This window comes from Dermacentor andersoni, chromosome 1 (assembly GCF_023375885.2).
Source record: "Dermacentor andersoni chromosome 1, qqDerAnde1_hic_scaffold, whole genome shotgun sequence".
Taxonomy (NCBI): Eukaryota; Metazoa; Arthropoda; class Arachnida; order Ixodida; family Ixodidae; genus Dermacentor; species Dermacentor andersoni.
Window position 1 is genome coordinate 181,372,951 of NC_092814.1, and position 19,521 is coordinate 181,392,471.

Sequence of the window (19,521 nt, forward strand, 5' to 3'; positions counted from 1 at the left end):
CACAATTTATACACACACAGCTATGTTATCAGTTCCTGTTCAACAATGATAAATAGAGATTGCTGGTGGGTAGTCAGTGGCCACTTTTTTATTCAACATGCTTTGCTGAAAGAAATGAACAGGTTTCTCAATTTGTCATTTATCACTTTGCTCATGCCTTAAAACATTACAAGCGGATTGCAGTTTTGCAATGCCCCAAAAGATTTTGTGGGCTCTGTACAATGGAACAAGCCGCTACTTTGCCTATTAAATGCTCTGCCTACTTTGCCTATTAAATGCTCTTACCATAGGGAGGAAAACTAGTGCTATCGATAAAAATGGCGCTTTCCAAAGAGCTGCCTAGGCATCTACCAGAGCCCATTTTTCTGCTTTTAGATAGACTATGTTGCAAAATATTTTCATATGTATTTGTTCCCTGCCAGGAAATGCTGCTGGAATCTGAAGCCTACATGGATGGCAGCGAAGCGCACAGGCTACTCCCACCACCACACCCACTGAAGCAGACGCAGCCCATGTGATTACAAAGTCGCCCGAGACTGCGAAATGCAGATACTGCATCGAGTTGAAAGTTGGAGGAAAGAAATTTTTATTTGACAGCAAAGAACATCTCACTGCTGGATAACAATGAGCAGAAGTGGCAGTGTTTGCTGAAAAGCTCTCAAACATATCCAACCAGCCTGCATGGAAAAGAAATGGGCAGGAACACTCATGTGCAGGTCTGCACATTTCCCGAGATTGTGGACATGGTATAAGAAAAAAAGTATTGTGGAGGATAATTGGCACAAACACTTCGGCTGTCACACTGCAAGCATGCACATGCAGTGAAGCCAAGGAAAAATGGTGCAACAGGGTAATTGGCACCAACAGTCAAAACAGAAAAAAAGTTTTGAATATAATGCTGTACTTGCAAAAGATTGTTGAACTAACTTCCTGCTCCCTTCAATGAGGCCACAGAAATGCTTCATGCATTCCACTTAAGATATATGTTACAGTAAACCCCTATTACAATGAAGTTTCTTTACTTGGTGTTTTTTGCAATTCTGCAACAAGAAACTGAAGTTTTATGCCATCAACTCTCAATGTGATGGGAGAACATTCCACTTAGCACAAAGAACAAACACGTGCTTCACATAAGCCAGCACAGAGTATAAAAATGCAAGAATGTTAGTACAAAACATTTCTGCCCTCGGTTGTCATGGTTTGTACACAGAATGCATTGCCAGTGACATGACAATAGTAAAGCCACAGAGGACTACTTGACATTACAGCAAAAACTTCAGGTTTTTAAAGTGTAATATGGAGGCTTCATCGAATCGTAAATGATCAGGGAACCTTGTATTTGAAACAGCTCTTATTGACTTAATGAAAGTTGAAGATCAGCCGTGATTGTATACATTCAAAGGCATACAACACCAGAAGAAAAAAGCTGAGATGGGAAGGACTGTGGCTTATACTGCCATCTTTTACCTTACCCCAGTTTGAATTTCTTATATATAATTACACCCATTTTTTCCTTATCAACAGGAATGCCATTGACACTTTGACAGAAACAAGGATACACAAACTTTAATGCCAGTGTTGGAGGGCTCTTACTATATTGCCACAGCTTTTTAGGAGAGACACCACACATTATTAAGTACAGTGTATACAACAGAGCTTATTTGCTGTCCTGATGATTTCGTAATAATGGGGGTTTACTGTAGAGTCGTCTTTTGGCAGGGATATGTATATAATAAAACTTTGCTAGCCCTTATTGCAACATGAAGGCCATTCAACCTTTTGGTCATGGAAAAATATAAATTTCCAGGTGTGTATCTCCTCATATCAGGACAAAGCATGCCCTTGAAGTATGGTTGAAAATGTCAATAAACAAACACGAATTGCAGCACTCCAGAGTTTGTCAATTGTGTAGCGTGGTCACCTGCCTATACAACTTTGCCAGCCATAAGGCTGCTGTTAAACACTAAGCTCAAGTACACTGCGCACCACTTGGCTAATGTGCACAAAAGCAGCAGAATTAACTTAAAACAAGCCAGTACACTTGCCATGGGTGACAAACTTCAAGAAAGATAGTAATTAAAAAACATATATATATCACTCATGCAGCAAGCAAATACAGCCACATGACAGGCAAGACAAATAAGAAAGCAGGGAAAATTCCCCACAAAAACCCTGACAACAGGTGACAAATGAGAATGAAGTAGTCGACGATTGTTAATTTGTTTCTGATGAAACTTAATAGGAAAAGTAAGAATGGTTCGGAGCATTAGACTTGTGCTCAATTTACACATCGCACATAATTACAGCCAAAAGAACAGAAGACTGGAAGAGGATAGGGGGTGCAGCAGGCTGCAATGAGGAAGCTAAACGGCTAGCAAGCCACTTCAACCTCTGGCGATTTCTAGGAGCTGAAATTATAACATACTTCTGTGAAGACACCACTTGATCAGCCTGTTCATTTTCAACTCTAGTTAGCTAGGCCTATGGAAGTAGTCTTAATTACAACAGCACACATGCAAAAGGATAGTAGCGTGCTGCTAATGAGGCACACAACTGTACAGTGTGGATCTTTAATGTGTCTAACGGAGGCTGTACATAGAAAAGTCAAAATACACGCAATCTCGCATAAAATTTACACATACACATGCGCACACACACAAAGTTATAAAAGATATCTAAAATAGAATAAAAACGTGCTGCTGTAATGCCTTGAGACAACATAGCTGACTCCTTGGTCCCTCTTCCCATACATTACCTCAATGTGGACAAAGAAGCCAGGGCTCCCAAAGTTCAAGTATTTTCAACGGAACCTAAAATTGGAAAGGCTGAGCAGTCTGTCAGGGGTTTAATCAAAATACTGGTGCTTGAGGGCTTCCCGTGCTGAAATCCTCTTGGCAGGATTGTAGACCAGCATTTTCTGCAACAACGAGAAACAAAATATATGTGCGAAGATTCTGCATAACAATGAGTAAGATTACACCAAAGCAAATAATTGATCGTATTGCTTTGTAAATTAAGTGTGAAGCCAAATACTTTGCAACTTCTTTTCTTAATGAGAGAGAGTTCCATAAAAGTGCCCAACTTCCCGTTAGTTTAGCCTCCTGCAAGTTTCTTGGAAGCATATTGCAACTATAAACTCTAGGCTATGTGTGCAGGCTTTGCGGAATATTTTTTTCACAGGTCCTGCATCTCAAATTCTTAGCACTCATGGTAAGTACAGTGCAGACCACTTATAACGATACCACATATAATGATGAGTTGACTTCAGGGTATCAATTTATGCATTATGGTTATGAGAAAGAAACCATGTCATTCACTGCTTATCGGATATAACGATTGAAATTCTGCCTTTTGTGCGGCGTCTTCCATGCAGAATGATCGTGAACTTTGCTTTGCTATGTTCCCCTGAACCGAGACGGGGCGAAAAGCTTGCCTACGCGAGTTCATATCTGCTGCCATTACCACGCAGCTCGTCCTGCCAGCACGCCGATTCAGAGCATCGCAAGATGGCGCCAGCTGCTTTGCGTCCGCATTGCCAGCGAGCATCCAGAGAGGAGGGGGGGGGGGGGGAAACGAGAATCTCCTCTTCCTTAGGGAGCGTGCAAATGCGCCGCGGTAGCAGCGGTCGGGGCGCCGACAAAGCACAAAGCTATGTCGCTTGGGACGAAGCTGCAAATTTTGCAAGACTCGCGTGATCGATATCGACGTTTCTGAAAACCGCAAGCGTCACGATCATGAAGGCTAGAACCAGTGACCGTGCCAATGAATAGAAACGACAAGCTTTGTGCACTAGGGCAAAACCCCCATGTGTGAAAACAACACGATGGCAACCGCTGACATTGCCGAACTATGGGAGCACATCGCTACTGGCGATAAAATAGGCGGTGTTCGATGGAGGAGTTTGAGTGCAGATAGCGCTGCATCGTTCTGCAAATAATCTCCGACGGGGCGGTCATTGTCACGACAGATGGCGGCATTCTGTGACGGAGGCGACAAAGGTGACAGTGGCCCGTCTTTGAAACCGACCCCAATGTTCACGCAAAGTGTACTTTTGTTGATAGAGTCGCTCACAGATTTCATGCACGCTATATCATAGCTGTCACTGCTCGCGATGCACACTGCGGTTGTGAACGCGAAACCTCCGCGAAAGCAAGTGCAGATTTCCAACTATTTCAGCACGCCTAACGCTTGACATGCTGTTTAGAGGTATAAATAAATACCTGACTTTTCAAAGCCTTCTTTCTACAACGTCAATTATTTATCGTAAGTGGCAAATTTGGTTTCGGAGCTGCAGAAGTATGTTCGGCAGCTTTTAATTTTTTTTTTTTTGGCAGCCCAGATATAGCGATGATCGATTATAACGATCAGATTTTTCTATCTTGATATCGTTATAAGTGGACTGCACCGTACTATCATCTACAAATTTTATTTGTATATTATTTACAAAAATACTGCAGACACAAGGTCTAAGCAAAGTAATAATAAAAATGCACAATAATAATTTGTACACAATGAAAATTTTACAAATGCACTAAATAAAAATGAATACGAATTTTCTCACTAGTAATGGGGCAATGGTTGGGTTAAGAGAATATAGCTGTGTAGCTAGCAATGCACTAGCAAAGATGAAAAGAGAAAGCTGAGTATCGGTTGAGTAATTTCACTTATAGTGAAGGATTCTAAATTTTTTCAGGCCGACATTAGCGAGATGACATCCTTCATGGATTTTGATGAAAATTAGCAACTGACACTCGTAGGCATTCTAGCCACGTGTGAAATTTTCAGTAGAGGCTCCTGAACGTAATCACCAACACTCACTTACAGGTGTTCTTTTCTTAGCAGTCATCTTTTTCACCACTGGCGATTTTCGCTTACGAGTGCTGTAAGCATGTGCTGTTTTGTACTGTACTTCATGGATTGCTGACCCATGATCACAGTGAAATCAGGTTCCGAAACTTTGCAGTGAGCTGAGATGTCAAGAAGCACATAGTTTCTGACATTATGTTCCACACTTACTGACGAGCATGCAACACCAGTCAAAATCAGCTTCTGAAACTATGCTCTGCATGCACAGACGTACACAGCGACCTGAAATGTCGAGAAGCGCATATCACCGGAGAGATCAGCTTCTGAAACTGCTCCACGCCTACTGACCGAGTCAAGGTGTCTAGAATTGCGTATCACCTGTGAAAAGAGCATCTGAAACTGCTCCACATATACAAACGAACATGACCTGCAGGTATGTCAAAAGGCACGTGTAGCATATGACGTGCCCACGGAGACCGCACCAGTTAGTAGCAACCACGAAGGAAACAAAGAATCGCAAAGTGTGCTGCAGTCATGTTGCAGGCACAGCCAATTGGAGGCCTCAGAATGACCTTAAATCTTTTGCTTTTTGTATGTTTGCTCTTGTGTGGAAGCACGAGCTGAAGCGACAAATTTTGAAGGGACAGACAACCGCTCAGAACATGAAGAGAGATAATCCCGTTCATAGAAAGATTGCCTATCGTAGTGGCTAAAACATGTGATGTTTTTCTTATTAAACATGTAGTCCTATCTTGAATTCTTCACTAAAAGTTAAAAAAAAATGGCACCCCACGCGACAAACGCATGAAGATGCATAAGAGGCCTTTCATGTGACCTTTTATTAGTGCACACGGCTTCCTATCTTTTTATCAGTATTGAAATGCAGTACACTTTTTTCTGTAACAAGCTTTTTTCTTTTTCTGACTTACAATGTGCCGAAAGGCCATCGTTTGTATCGAGTAGAAAAGTGATGCTGTCTTCGCCTTCATTTACGATAAATTGGCTTGTCTCATCTATTGACAGAACAATGACGATGGGGGCTAACCAGCCATGACATAGGCACATACTTGGAGGAAAATGCAGTACAAATATGAGAAAGGTCTGCAAACAACGCAAACTTATTGTAGCAAGTTTTCATTTCAAAAGTGGTTTAAAAGTTTGAAATGTAGGTGGTTAACCACATTTCACTCACTCCTGTGAAAACAGAACGATGGACAGCTTTTACAATTTGCGAGGCAGGCTATTGACATTGCTCTAACTTCTCTGCATTGCTGGAGGAGAGACTTACTTTGTTAGAGGCTGCTCAGATAAAAAAATTCTAATTATTAAATATTCACATGCTTTTGGAAGTAACCACTGCAGGTGTGAACACTACCGACGGTCAGCTTTGCATTGCGCCTCAAAAAAAACTAGGTCCTTAAAAATCGGTTGTCAGTTCCTGTAAGATTGAGAAACGCGCTTTATTACAATATCAAGGTGGTGGCACTCGGTTGCACTGCCGTGGAGATATCGTAGTTTGAAAAAAGTTTTTTTTTTTTTTACCTTGGCTGACGCAATTAACTTTTAGAGCACTTCTACGCATTTTTCAGCGAAGATATTTCGGAATCGGATTGAAAAAGTTATAAAAAGTGAAAATGTGATTTTTATTAATCACTATTTCAGCCTTTTTCGCTATACGAAAGCACCGCCCCCTCCCTTAAAGGGCGAACAACACCCAATTTTATGTATTGTATCTATATTCTATACTGTATGAACTAATCCTTGGACATTCAAGAACACGTTGGCAAACTTTTTTTTCGCATTTGAGGCAGCACATAATTTGTAATTCAATTTTTTATATTATACTTGAACAGCATAACAGTCGAGCAATACTAGCACGCTTGAAAGTTGTGACGTCAAAAGCTGCATACTTGCCAAGCGAGTATGTATATTCTGGTGAAGAATTCACCTTTCAGCTGTGCGCGCATGTGCGAAGCTTCTGCTTTGTTCAGTTTGCGATTGGAATGGTTCAACTTGCAATGCCACTGTGGGGCCTATGTAGCACTGTGGGGTGCCAGAGCAAACAGAGCAAGGAGTGCTTCGTATCATTCTTCAGGTTCCCCAAGGACCCTGTCATGCACAAGGCTGGAGAGATGAATGTGGGCAGGAAAGACTGATGCTCATATGATGCTTTTGTTTTGTTCTCGGAACACTTCATACCAGAGAACTACAACGATGATTTGCGCCCACTTGTCGAGTTTGGGATACCAGGCTGTGGCCAGACACGATGCTGACCGTGCTCGCGCGCCGACCCATCTGGCAGGCAGTGCACCAGCCGAACGTCAGCCTCGCTATTTTTTTTTTTTTTTACCGATATCGGGTACAATAAAGTAGGTTCAAGTAAAGGTTCAGCGAAAGCGTACATTGGGCAAAATCCTTGCGCTGTGGAAACATGCGTGCGGGTATTTGTTTACATATGCCGCATGCAACTAACTACTGAGGGGGAAAAAAAAGCCGCTGAAAATGCGCTCAGCTTGACAAAATCATAGTGTTGAGCATGGATCTGACAGGCATACATGCCAGCAAACAATCTACGCACATAACAATTTGCATTCTGCAATTTAGCGCCAGACTTCGACTCCCTTGAACGGCTGGCTAAGCAGCACTGCACACATGAAATATGGTGAAATAAAGCTATAGTACCGTATTTACTTGCATAATGATGGTACCCCTGAATTTTGTCGTCAAAATTCGATTTTCTTTTCTCTTTCGCGTGTAATGATCGCACCCCGAACTTGCCACAGCGATATGTCTTGTGCCAAGTCTAGCTAATGATGATTGCGCTTACGATCTGTCGAATGCTGCCGAATGCTCGCAAACGACTCTTCAGGACATACCAAGCGGTCTGCACCAACCATTCCAAACATTCTTAAGCAGATGCCCCATTTCATTCCTTTTATCACTTTCTGCACTTCCATGAAAAAGAAAAAAAAAAAAAGCTACAACCAAACTTGTCTTGGCTTTATTACTTGTAGGCTTTAGAATGGTTAAGGTCAACAACAACAACAAAAAAGGTGCCTTTCGATTCTTCTCTTCTGCACTCATGGGCACGCAACAAATCGCGAGTGGCAACGATAGTAGCCACGCTTACACCGATACGTTAGAAGTGTACCTTATTCATACGCCGACACTTGTAACACAGCTAAGATAGTCGCCCACCCTTAGCGGAAACGTACCGTATCAGGATAGCAGTGAAGACAAACGCCGCACAGTTTCCGCAGCATGCTCGCCATGTGTTTCTATGTCACTGGCAGCTAAGCGCGCCCATCTATGTTTCTCTCCCCTTAAAATGGACATGGCTTCGTTATTGTCGAAAACTTGCCGATATTAACAATATTATTCATTACTGGTCCGGAAGAAACTGTTTCAATGCGCGTAATGTACTCACGAGAAGAAAAATAATTGCGTTCGATGCATTTGACTTGCTCCACTGGCCGCCATTTTTGTTTTGGTGTCCCTCACTAAAAGCGGCAGCCGCCTGCTTGTCATCTCGCAGCAAATGCGGGATGAAAAAAGAAAATGTTTCTTTTTGTGGGAAATAACCCGCGTAATGGTCGCACCCCTGAATTTGCGTCAATTTTGTTAAATAAAAAAGTGAGATCATTGTGCAAGTAAATACGGTACTCAATAGTGTACAGCATTTTGTACAACACAAATGTTGCGATTTATGTTGACCACGTTTACTACGCAGTCTTCGTTAACGACCTCCAAAATCTCGGAGGCCATGTTTCGTCACTTGAGCTGGTGGTGATTGAAGTCAAAATGCGCAGCGTATACGACGCCATCACTGCTTCTGCTACTGAAAGATTCGTAGCTTCCCGAGTCGGGGGAAGTTGGCGGTGTGCAAGACATGGCACGCAATATCTGGAGCAAATATAGCAGCAAATGGCAGCTATGCTCCAACCTCACATAATGCGGTGGCCGATATTATAGCAGATGATTGTCACGAGGATCCCATCCTCGTGACACTGGCGACGAAGATGGGATCCTCGTGACTCTGGCGACGACGCTGGCGACGAGGATGGGATCCCAGTGTCACGATCCACCCCGGGCCGTGAACAAGGGAGGGCTTCTCAGCGTGGTGGTGCTGAAAGATTACTGACCGGCGAGCTGCCGTGCTCGTCGGTGTTTATTGTGGTGCGGGTGACCACTGTTGTCTGCCGAGCTATAGCAGGCCGCCGAGCTTGGCGGGCGAACCAAGATTATGTCCGAGGGGGCGTCACCTACTTGCTACAATGATGGCTCAGTTCCATGCAGCACACGACGTCACACATGGCATGGCAATATGGCGGTCTGTGCCGGAGGGCGGGGCTTCGAACCGGCAAGTTCCAACTCATATTTTGGATAGAAATGTGCTTTTACTGCCTAGTTTTTACATGTGTATAGCAATAATAGACCCTCTACTGTAATTTCCCGCAGAAAACCGCAAATTGTTGGGTGACCGTGTCATCCCCCTTTAAAACAATGTGTGTCTCGGGTCACTCAAGCCCCACGAGCTCGACAGGCATCAGAGTTTCATGTTGCAACAATTCTCGCTGAGCGACCATGGCAAAACTTCCTGCCAAAATGCTGCTGACTCGGGCTGAATTCGAGGAGCAAGAATGTAAGCTTAGCGAAGCTTTCGAAGCGTTTGGTTCAAGAAAACTGGGATTTGTTTTACTAAAAAATGTGAAGAATATTCGAACTAATGCTATAGCACAATGGTATAATCGAACTCTTGCCCACCTTTCAAACAAGGAAAAGCACCTATTTTGTCTGGCTAAGTCGGGACAAACAGATGCTCGCTGGGATTCGTATTTTTCTGTAGCCGCAGAGTATACTAACGCCGTTTGCACTGCTAAAGAGCATTTCTTAGGCGAAAGATTACCAAATATGCTGTTGAATAATCCCAAGTTTTGGTTCACTAAACAGAAATGTGATACCGTATTTACTCGCATAATGATCGCACTTTTTGTCAGAAAAATTGACGCAAAATCATGGGTGCGATTATTACGCAGGTTAAATTTCCCGCGAAAAGAAAAAAAAAATTTTTCGTTTCGTGTTTGCTGCGGGACACCAAAACAAAAATGGCGGCCGGCGGAGCAAGCCGAACGCGATCATTTTTTCTTCTCGCGAGTAGATTACGTGCATTGAAATAGTTTGTTCCATATCAGTAATGAATAATATCGTTAATATCGGCAAGTTTGAAGCAATAACGTAGCCATGTCCACTTTGAGGGAATAGAAACAGATGGGCGCACTTAGCTGCCAGTGACATAGAAACACATGGCCGGCATGCTGCGGAAACTGCGGCATCTGTCTTCCCTACTATCCTAATACGGCATGTTTCCGCTAAGGGTGGGTGAATATCTTAGCTGTGTTACAAGCGTCGGCGTATGAATAGGGTACACTTTTAACGTATCAGTGTAAACGTGGCTACTATCGTTGCCGCTCGCGATTTGTTGTGTGCCCCCGAGTGCAGATGAGAAGAACCGAAAGGCGCCTTTCTTCGTTGTTGACCACAACTATTATAAAGCCTACACATAATAAAGGCAAGTTTGGTAGCAGCTATTTTTTTAGTCATGGAAGTGCGAAAAGTGATGAAAGTAATGAAATGAGGCATCTACTTAAGAATGCTTGGTGCGTGCAGACCGCTTGGTTTGTCTTCAAGAGTCGTTCGCGAAGCATTCGACAGATGGTAAGCGCGATCAATATTAGCTAGACTTGGCACACGACATATCGCTGCGGCAAGTTCGAGGTGTGATCATTGCACTAGAAATTTAAAGAAAAATCGAATTTTGACGACAAAATTCAGGGGTGCCATCATTACGCGAGTGCAATCATGCTAGTAAATATGGTATTTCTCTTTACGATGAATTTAGCAAGCCAGTCTTGCCAAAGGATTTCCTTTTCTTCTTTTTTTTGCATTGTAGCGCAATGTGACACATACACAGACTAGAAGACAGGACGAGCACTCGTCCTGTCTTCTTCTCGTCAGTGTGTGTGTCACTTCGTGCTACAATCCAAAAATAAGTTGCCGTACCAACTCGCCCAATTTTCTATCCTTTTGCAAAGGATTGCCCTCTAGTGTTTAACAATGCGTTTAGTAGCATTTTTTGTTCTTCAGTTTTGGAAGTTGACACTCCACATGCCTCTAATCTTGATTTCTCTCTAATGTTTCCTATTCTTATTGATTCTGTTGGCATTGTGAACATAATTGATTCGTTAAAATTATCATCCTGTGGGCCCGACCACATCAACTCAATACTCCTAAAACAAGTTTACACCTCCATCTTCCTGGTAAAAATTTTTCAGCAATCCTTGGACAATGGCACCTCACCCCAGCAATGAAAAACCGAGAAGGTGGTTAGGATATATAAATCGGTTAACAGACTTTCACCACTGAACTACAGACCCATTTCCTTAAAGGGACACTAAAGGTTACTATTAAGTCAACGTGTACTGTTGAAATACCATCACAGAAACCTCGAAACGCTTGTTTCGTGCCAAGGAGAGACTTATTTTAAGAGAAAATGCGTTCTGAAGCGTCCGCGTACCGCTAGCGCAGTTCAAATCGCCCGCCCTCCGATCGAGGAGTACTGACATCATGGTCTCATAGTGACGTTGCGCCAACGGTGAGTAGAACGGCGTCCACAGACGGCGCTACGGCTTTTCTGCGCAAAAAACACGCGGCCAGAAACAGAGCCAAGACAGAGCCGACAGCAGAGTGAAAGCGGGAGTATAGTGGCTAGCGGAAGGAGAAACGAATTACGTCCCACATTATGTCCCACGGCACACGGAGAGTCCGTTTTCGTTAAACTATAGGCTGCGGCGAGCTCGCAGCGTGGTCGGCGTGATCTGTGAGAAGTGACGAGCCTTTTCGCACTCGCAACAGGGCATAAAAAAGTGCGAATCGACGCAAAACTCGGCCTAGAAACGTGCTTCGCCACAGCCAGGGCTCAATACGACCCAAGCTGGCGCGACCCAGATGTCGTTTCCCGCACCGCCACCAGGCGCCGCTACTATACCTCAAACTCCAGCGCAAGACGCCCATAAGCTGGTACTTCATTCTATGGCGCAAACTTCGACGCTCGTCGCAATGGACCCTGACACCGACAGATTGGCTCGCGATGGTGGGCTCAACTTCAGCGATTTGAGCACCGACGAGCGCGACCTGCTGCTGAGGGCTCGCACTGCCGGCGTCGTTGCGTACTACGACCGCGGCCTCGACACCGGCTCTCCGGAGCGGGAAAGCAACGAGGGCTTCCCACGACATCACATGGACGTGGCATTCTCGCTGCTTGTTCCAAATGAAACTTTCGCGAGCCAGCAGAACCCTCACAGCACGACGCGATAACGAAACTACTGAAACTCCAAAGCGTGCGCAGCGCAGAGTCGAGCGCGCACAGTCGAGCGAAAACGAAACCTTTCGAACACCCATATTACTGAAGGGTAACCTCAAAATATTATTTTTTCTTAGAATCGAATAGACGTAGACAAGTAGCATTTTTTCCCGTCTTATAATCAAATGAAATGATATTTTTAATACGAGTAGTTGAGTATTAGTAACACAAATTATGAGGAGTGCTTTCGTCATCGGGCTAGTACCGGAATGTCGCTGGGGGGTCTCAAATTGTGTCATGCATTTACCTCAATTTCTCGGTTACTAAAGCTCTGTTCGCGATTAAATTGACGCCTTAGACGTTCTAGAACATTGCTCTACCACTTTAACTTGAGTTTCTGGTAACCTTTAGTGTCCCTTTAACTAGCATTCCCTGCAGAATACTGGAGCATATATTATACTCGCAACTTTTTACCATTCTTGAAAGTAATGCCTTTTTCACATCATCACGGTATGGCTTCCAACGCTCATTTTCCTGCAAAACGCAACTTCTCACGCATTCGCTGCATGCTATACTAGATCAAGGTTCCCGTGCTGATTGTAGTTTTCTTGATTTTTCCAAGGCGTTTGACAAAGTAAGTCATAAATTAATGTATAAGCTGTCCTTACTTAATGTGGATCTTAATCTACTACTATGACTCTAGTGTTTTCTTACACATCACTTTCAGTATGTTACTATTAACGACCATGATTTACAACTATCTGAGGTAACATCTGGTGTTCCTCGGGGTTCTGTTTTAGGTCCGTTACTTTTCTAATTTATGTTAATGACTTGCCTAACTGTCTTAACCCTTTCGCTGTCACGGACGTACCGGTACGTCATCGCGCTTCCCCCCCACAGTGTCACTGACGTACCTGTACGTTCTCTATCGTGCGTTCAAAATTTCGCACCCGAGCGCAAAGCTGCCACTCCTGGATTGGCCACGCCATCTGTTGACTCTTTCTACAAGTTCGTATATTGACCCCGACCTGTGTTAGTCCATGTATTGAAGAGTACGGTGCGACTGCCACTCCCCACTTTCTCTTTGCTGAGTGGCACGGTGGCTCCGCGTGTCAAGTTCAGGCGCACGCGCCGGCGTCAAGTTCAGGCGCACGCGACGGCGTGTCAAGTTCAGGCGCACGCGCCGTTGCCTCTCCGAAAAGAGCGACTCGATTGCTGCTTTCGCTCTCTCGCCGCACCCTCGCTTCAGACTTGCAGCAGTAAACGTAAAGCCCTTCGAACTTTGTTTTAGCCTTTTTCCATCTCCCTCTGTCTTCTTGATCACGCAACGTCCCATTTATCTCCGTTGTGCGGGCGACTGAAAGCGCATCCTCCCTGTGCGCGGTTACTTTCGGATGGTTCAGCGCGCGGGACCTTCGTCTGCTCATTGGAGCGGTGGCTGAATTCCGATTCAGAATACGAGCCGAGCTCGGATTCGGACTCGGACAGAGTTGCATGCGAGGAAGAGGGTTCCGCATTGTCAGATTCGGATGTTGAACAGATTTTATAGTCAGGCTGATGATGATGTTTACTAACAACAGCTGCAGAACACTGAAATGTGCATATTGCATTGACTATGTTATCTGTATACCAATCATAATCAAAAATAAATTGCTATGTTCATTTCCTGTTATGCTCGTTCCCTGAAACCATACCGACACTGGGGGTGCGTCACGGCCAGAAAGGTCCAACAGCGAAAGGGTTAATTAATGAACTTATATGCAGATGACTGCGTTCTTTACCACGACGTCCGTGAGCTCAGTGATGAGCAGGCCTTACAAGCTGACCTTAATTCTGTCGTAATTTGGTGTAGAACTTGGGAAATGGAACTTAACCTTAGCAAATGTAAACTAATGCGTGTTTCACGTCAGAACATTTGTCCTCCGTCTTACAACTTAATATTTCACAAGCGGCAGTATCTTCCTTTAAGTACTTTGGTGTTCTCATATCTGCTACTCTGACTTGGAAACCCTCCATTCACCCGATAATCTGTAATGCTAACCGCATGTTAGGGTATCTTCGGCGAAACTTCTGTAAAGCACCTGACTCTAAAGATACGCACGTATAAGACAACTGTGATCAAAATTAAGAGTATGCAGCTTCAATCTGGGACTAACCAAGCTAACCTATCTCAAGCCCTTGAACTTCTTCAGAATAACGCAACTTGCTTTACCCTTTCTAATTATAACCGCACAGCTTGCATAACAATGCGTTGGCGGGCTAGTTGGTGCGAATCCATGAATAATTTGTTTAGCGCAAAACGACAGAGACAAGAAAGACGACAGGACAAGACGCTTATCATTGCCATTGCTGTCATTACACCAAAAGGCTTTCAGTCTTTCATCTTTTCCATAAAATTTACAATCGCATGTCTTTGAGAGACCAACTCATTTCAACATCCACCCATTACAGTCAACGACTGAATTTTCGGACGCCCAAATTTTCGGACATGCCTGATATTTCGGACTTCTTCGCGGCACCGCCACGAGCCCCATAGAATCAATGTATAAGGACATCTGAAGTTTCGGACGCTCGAACCCCCCGCCGTCCAATTTTCCGGACGGAAGGTCTTTTGGCTCCTCGCGCAGCGCCCTTGAGAAGGAAATCCACTTGCAGCCGAAGCATATCACCGCTTTGAACCACAACTAGCCGAATCTAGTCGTCACACAACGATTTGGTCTGGCCACGCTGGCTATGTTCATCGCCGCACAAGTTTGTATAGGTAGAGTGTACTAGAATAGTATAGGTGTTCTGTGGCTGCACTTCCGCCTCCGGCGGAGTTTCTGGAGCGGCGCCATTTTGTTTGTTTGTTTGCGCAGGCCACGTTTTGGCTAGCGTGGTGTGTGGTTGTGCTGTTGTGTCAAGTGTGCTCTGCGACGCTAGGCCTAGGTGCTTCGACGCTCGTCAGCGAACTCCACTGTTCGCAACTTGAGGATTTTGCTTGCCTTCGATGGTGCCCACTCCGTCTTCGTCGTCCTCGCCGATGGCATCGAAGCGCGGAAAGCAGTACCGTCTGACGACGTGATCAACGACCTCCGCTCTGCTGGGGTTTCCATACCCACGGAAATAACTTTTGAACAGTTTGTTGATGCTGACAACGAGCTCGACTTCCGCCCAGAACTGACTGACGAGGAAATAGTCCGTCGGGTTGTGGGGGATTCAGAAGACTCCGATGTTGAAAATGAGGAGCCAATGCCTGCGCCACCTACAAGCGCAGAGTTGACGCGAGCACTGTTGACTCTCATCGGTGTACAGTGCTGACATGATCCTTGCTCAGATCGAGGCGCATATGATCGCATGCAACCGGAACGCCGTCAAAACAACAATCAACAAGTTCTTCAAGCCACTGCAGCAATAACACCGGCTGCCCGATGATGCACATGTACATAATAAACCGGCAGTCAGCTGCATACAGTTTTTTAACGCCTCTTTTTATAGCCACTTCACTGATGCTGTGGCAGGGTTTCGGAAGCCTGTTACTTCGCCCTTTACCTCTAGATCTGAGAAAAAAATAAAAAGGGTGCGTTTTTTTGCATGCATTCATTTTTTCGGATTGCCTGAATTTTCTGACGTTTTTACGTTCCCTAGAGGGTCCGAAAAATCGGTCGTTGACTGTATTAGTCTCGGGTTGACCACATAAATAATGTCGGCTGCATCTGCTGCAATACAAAAACTTTCTCCAATTCTTTCATGCCATGCAACTACTATAGACTGGAACCACCTGCCGGCTTCTATTGCACTGCTTCTCTAGCACCAATAGTATGCTTTTTCGAAAATGCTTGTATGAATATTTTTCTTGTTCCAATACGTATCATATATATCTGCAAAATACCCGCGTGGTGCACATTCACTGGGCACCTTACATTATATACGCATCTGGCATCTGCTGGTGTTTATCTTTCTTTCTTTTCGGCTTACTAGACACTATACTTGTTTAATGTCAGGCCATCTTTACTGTTTGTTATAATTAATGTTTTCCAGTGTTCTTATATTTCTTGACATTTGTTAACTGTTGCCACCTTTCTTTTTTCTGAATTTTCAATTGCGTTTTCGATTGTAACCCCACTCCCCTCTTTAAAGCTTCGGCGATTGAGGGTAATAAAACGACTATGCACGTCTAGGGTCACTCAAGCCCGACCAGACTGTTGGAGTCTCGTGCTGCAATGAGCCGCGAAACTATTTGTACAGCAGAACCTCGTTCATGTTTTGGGGGAAAAAAAAAATGCGAGAAAAAACGTACTAACCGGGAAAACATACAATCTAAAGCAACTAAAAATTTCGAAAGACTCAGCTATTGTTGACATCTACGTAATGCGAAGTGTCACATGGATCGTTACGGCACGAGACGCTGGATGCTGCTGAAGCGAAACGTGATGCCCACATTACGCCGCCTGCAGCAGGGAATGGCGGCGCATTTGGATTATCGCCTACTAAAAGCATGCAGTATGCTACCAATGGCACTACGCACCACACGCTGTAAAACAGACAGATGAATATGCGAATCATAATAGGATTTTGGCAGCAATGGCAGTGAATGCAGCATGCGACGACCCGGGTGGAGATTTGCTGCTACCAGAATAAGAAATTGTGCGTGCCATCGTTTTCACATGAGACTGGTGGCTATATACCGTACTCAATTGTGTGCACCTTGCGCCTTTTCTTGTTCACATGTGATTTAGTAGCCGGAAACCCTATACGATCGCAGTCTGCACCAGGGAAGGGCGGCACATTTTGGTTATCACCTATTGAAAGTGTGCGCTACGCTTCTGACAGCTCCACGCCCTGTGAAACAGATAGGTGAAGGTGCTTATCACAATGGGATCGGCAGTGATAGTAGCTGTGAATGCCACGTGCGACGACCCCGGAGAAGATTTGCTGGTACCGAAGTGAGAAACAGTGCGAGCCGGCGTTTTCACATGAAACAGGCAGGCGAGTATTGAGGTGAAGCTGCTGTGGTGGGCAGCCATATAGTACTGTTCTTGATCACGTGTGCCTCGCACATTTTCTTGTTTACATGGCATCTAGCGGCTGGAAAACATATATGATCGTAGTTTGGCAACGTACTGAACGTTGGCGCCGAAAAATAATGTTTTCCGGGAACATATGAACTGGTGAAAAATGAGCGTAACTCTATCGAGTCATTTTTTGTGTTCTTAATTGCGAACGTCGGCGTCGGGAAAAACGTACGTAACGGGAACATATCAACGAGGTTCTACTTATTATGTTGATGTAAATTACAGTTTGAGTATGTCGAATTTTTTAGTGACTTCGGATCGTACATTTTCTCGGTCAGTATGTTTTTTCTTGCGTTTTTTTTTTTACCAGAAAATATTGTTACGTCACGAAAGAAACGGTTTATTTAAAAGGAAACAAGGCCAGCCTGAGATGGGGCAACACGTCCTTCTCTTCCTCGTGTTCTACGCTCACACTTCTTCCACTCATACGCTACATTTACTGTAATACTTCTTCCCTCCTATACGAAGCCCGCTGGGCGAGTCAGTTAAGTTCTCCGAGTGAAGTGCTTCAGACGAGCGACGTGTACAACCTCAGTCTTGGCGGAGCGTCGTCCAGTTGCGGTGAGAGGCGCAAGTCAATAGTTTACTTCACTGGGCTTGTCAACAACGACAGGCCTTCACAGCTGGTGAGAAGTTTCTGATACAGGCCACATTTGCGCACCAGGCACCACAGCAGGACTACCGTATTTACTCGCATAATGATCGCACCCCTAAATTTTGTCGTCAAAATTCGATTTTTTTTTATGTCTCGTGTAATGATCGCACCTCGAACTTGCCGCAGCGATATGTTGTGTGCTAAGTCTAGCTAATAATGATCGCGCTTACCATCTGTCGAATGCTACGCGAACGACTCTTCAAGACACGCCAAGCGGCCTGCACGCACTAAACATTCTTAAGTAGATGCCTGATTTCATTACTTTCATCACTTTCCGCACTTCCATGACAAAAAGAGGTACAACCAAGCTTGCCTTTATTATGGGTTGGCTTTATAATGGTTGATGTCAACAAAAACAATAAAGGCGCATTTCGATTCTTTTCATCTGCACTCGAGAGCACGCAACAAATCGCGCGCGGCAAGGATAGTAGCCACGTTTACTCTGATACGTTAAATGTGTACCCTATTCATACGCCGACGCTTGTAACACAGCTAAGATATTCGCCCACCCTTAGCGGAAACGTGCCATATTAGGATAGTAGTGAAGACAGATGCCGCAGTTTCCGCAGCACGTCGGCCATGCATTTTTATGTCACTGGCAGCTAAGCGCGCCCACCTGTTTCTGTCCCCTCAAAGTGGACATGGCTACGTTATTGCCGCAAACTTGCCGATATTAACAATATTATTCATCACTGATACGGAAGAAACTGTTTCAATGCACGTAATGTAATCGCGAGAAGAAAAAAAAATCGCGTTCGGCTTGCTCCGCCGGCCGCCATTTTTGTTTTGGTGTCCCGCACCCGCAATCCCGCAGCAAATGCGGGACGAAAAAAATGGTTTTTTTTCGCGGGAAATTTAACTCGCGTAATGATCGCACCCCTGAATTTGCGTCAATTTTTCTGACAAAAAAGTGCGATCATTATGCGAGTAAATACGGTAGATCCCCTGGAGAATAGGTGACATCCCGAAGGTGCCTGTCGTACCATGCTTTTGACCGGTCTTTTGAAGCCAGAGTGCGCATACTGGCCAAGCGTCGAGCTTCTTCAGCGAAACAAAGAGTCTCGCCGTTGAAGAGATCGGCGTGGCTTGAGAAAGAAAATTTGGTGTCCAGTGTGTGGTGCAGCAGACGAGCGTAGGGGAGGAAAAACGGGCTGTAGCCAGTAGTTTCAGTCTTTGCAATGTGAAAGGTGTATGTAAAAAGGGCACAATTTTGTCCCAGTCTTTATGGTCCGATGTGATGTACATGGACATGTTCACCAGTGTGCGGTCGATATGCTCGGTCAGCCCATTTGTTTGCGGGTGATACGGTGTCAAATGGCGAAAGCTGGAAGCCCCAATAGAAGAAGCTCTTCTACGACATCTGCAGTAAACTGGCAGCTGCAGTCGCTTATGATGACTCGAGGAGGGCTGTACCGGAGAACGATCTGGCAGTGGCAGATGGTAAGGCAGCCGCCTTACAGTACCGGGTCAGACGATCGGCAGCTACAATGATCCAACGGTTTCCTTTCGATGAGCAGGGAAAGGAACCCACGAAATCAATTCCAACTTGCTCGAAAGGAGAGCTAGGAGGCATCAGTGGTTGTAGGAATCCGGCTGGTGTGGTAGTTAAGTACTTGTGGGCCTGACACTGAGTGCAACCGGCCACA

General features: G+C 44.8%; 2 protein-coding genes across 3 annotated transcripts in view; one reads left to right on the plus strand and one right to left on the minus strand.

Annotated features, from left to right (window-relative positions):
* The window catches only part of LOC126547251 (carboxypeptidase D-like), a 79,624-nt gene extending 77,736 nt beyond the window's left edge, over nt 1–1,888 (plus strand). The window contains exon 9 of one of the 2 annotated variants that reach the window (XM_050195205.3): nt 423–1,888. In XM_050195205.3, the coding sequence (XP_050051162.2) occupies nt 423–518 (96 nt within the window). In that variant the 3' untranslated portion in view covers nt 519–1,888. The remainder of the gene's footprint in view (nt 1–422) is intronic. The other variant, XM_055062832.2, reaches the window with a different exon arrangement.
* A 668-nt stretch (nt 1,889–2,556) lies between these two features.
* Nucleotides 2,557–19,521, minus strand: part of Cdk1 (Cyclin-dependent kinase 1) — a 60,466-nt gene continuing 43,501 nt past the window's right edge. The window contains exon 7 of the mRNA XM_050195240.3: nt 2,557–2,917. Coding sequence (XP_050051197.1) covers nt 2,846–2,917 — 72 coding nt within the window. The 3' untranslated portion in view covers nt 2,557–2,845. The remainder of the gene's footprint in view (nt 2,918–19,521) is intronic.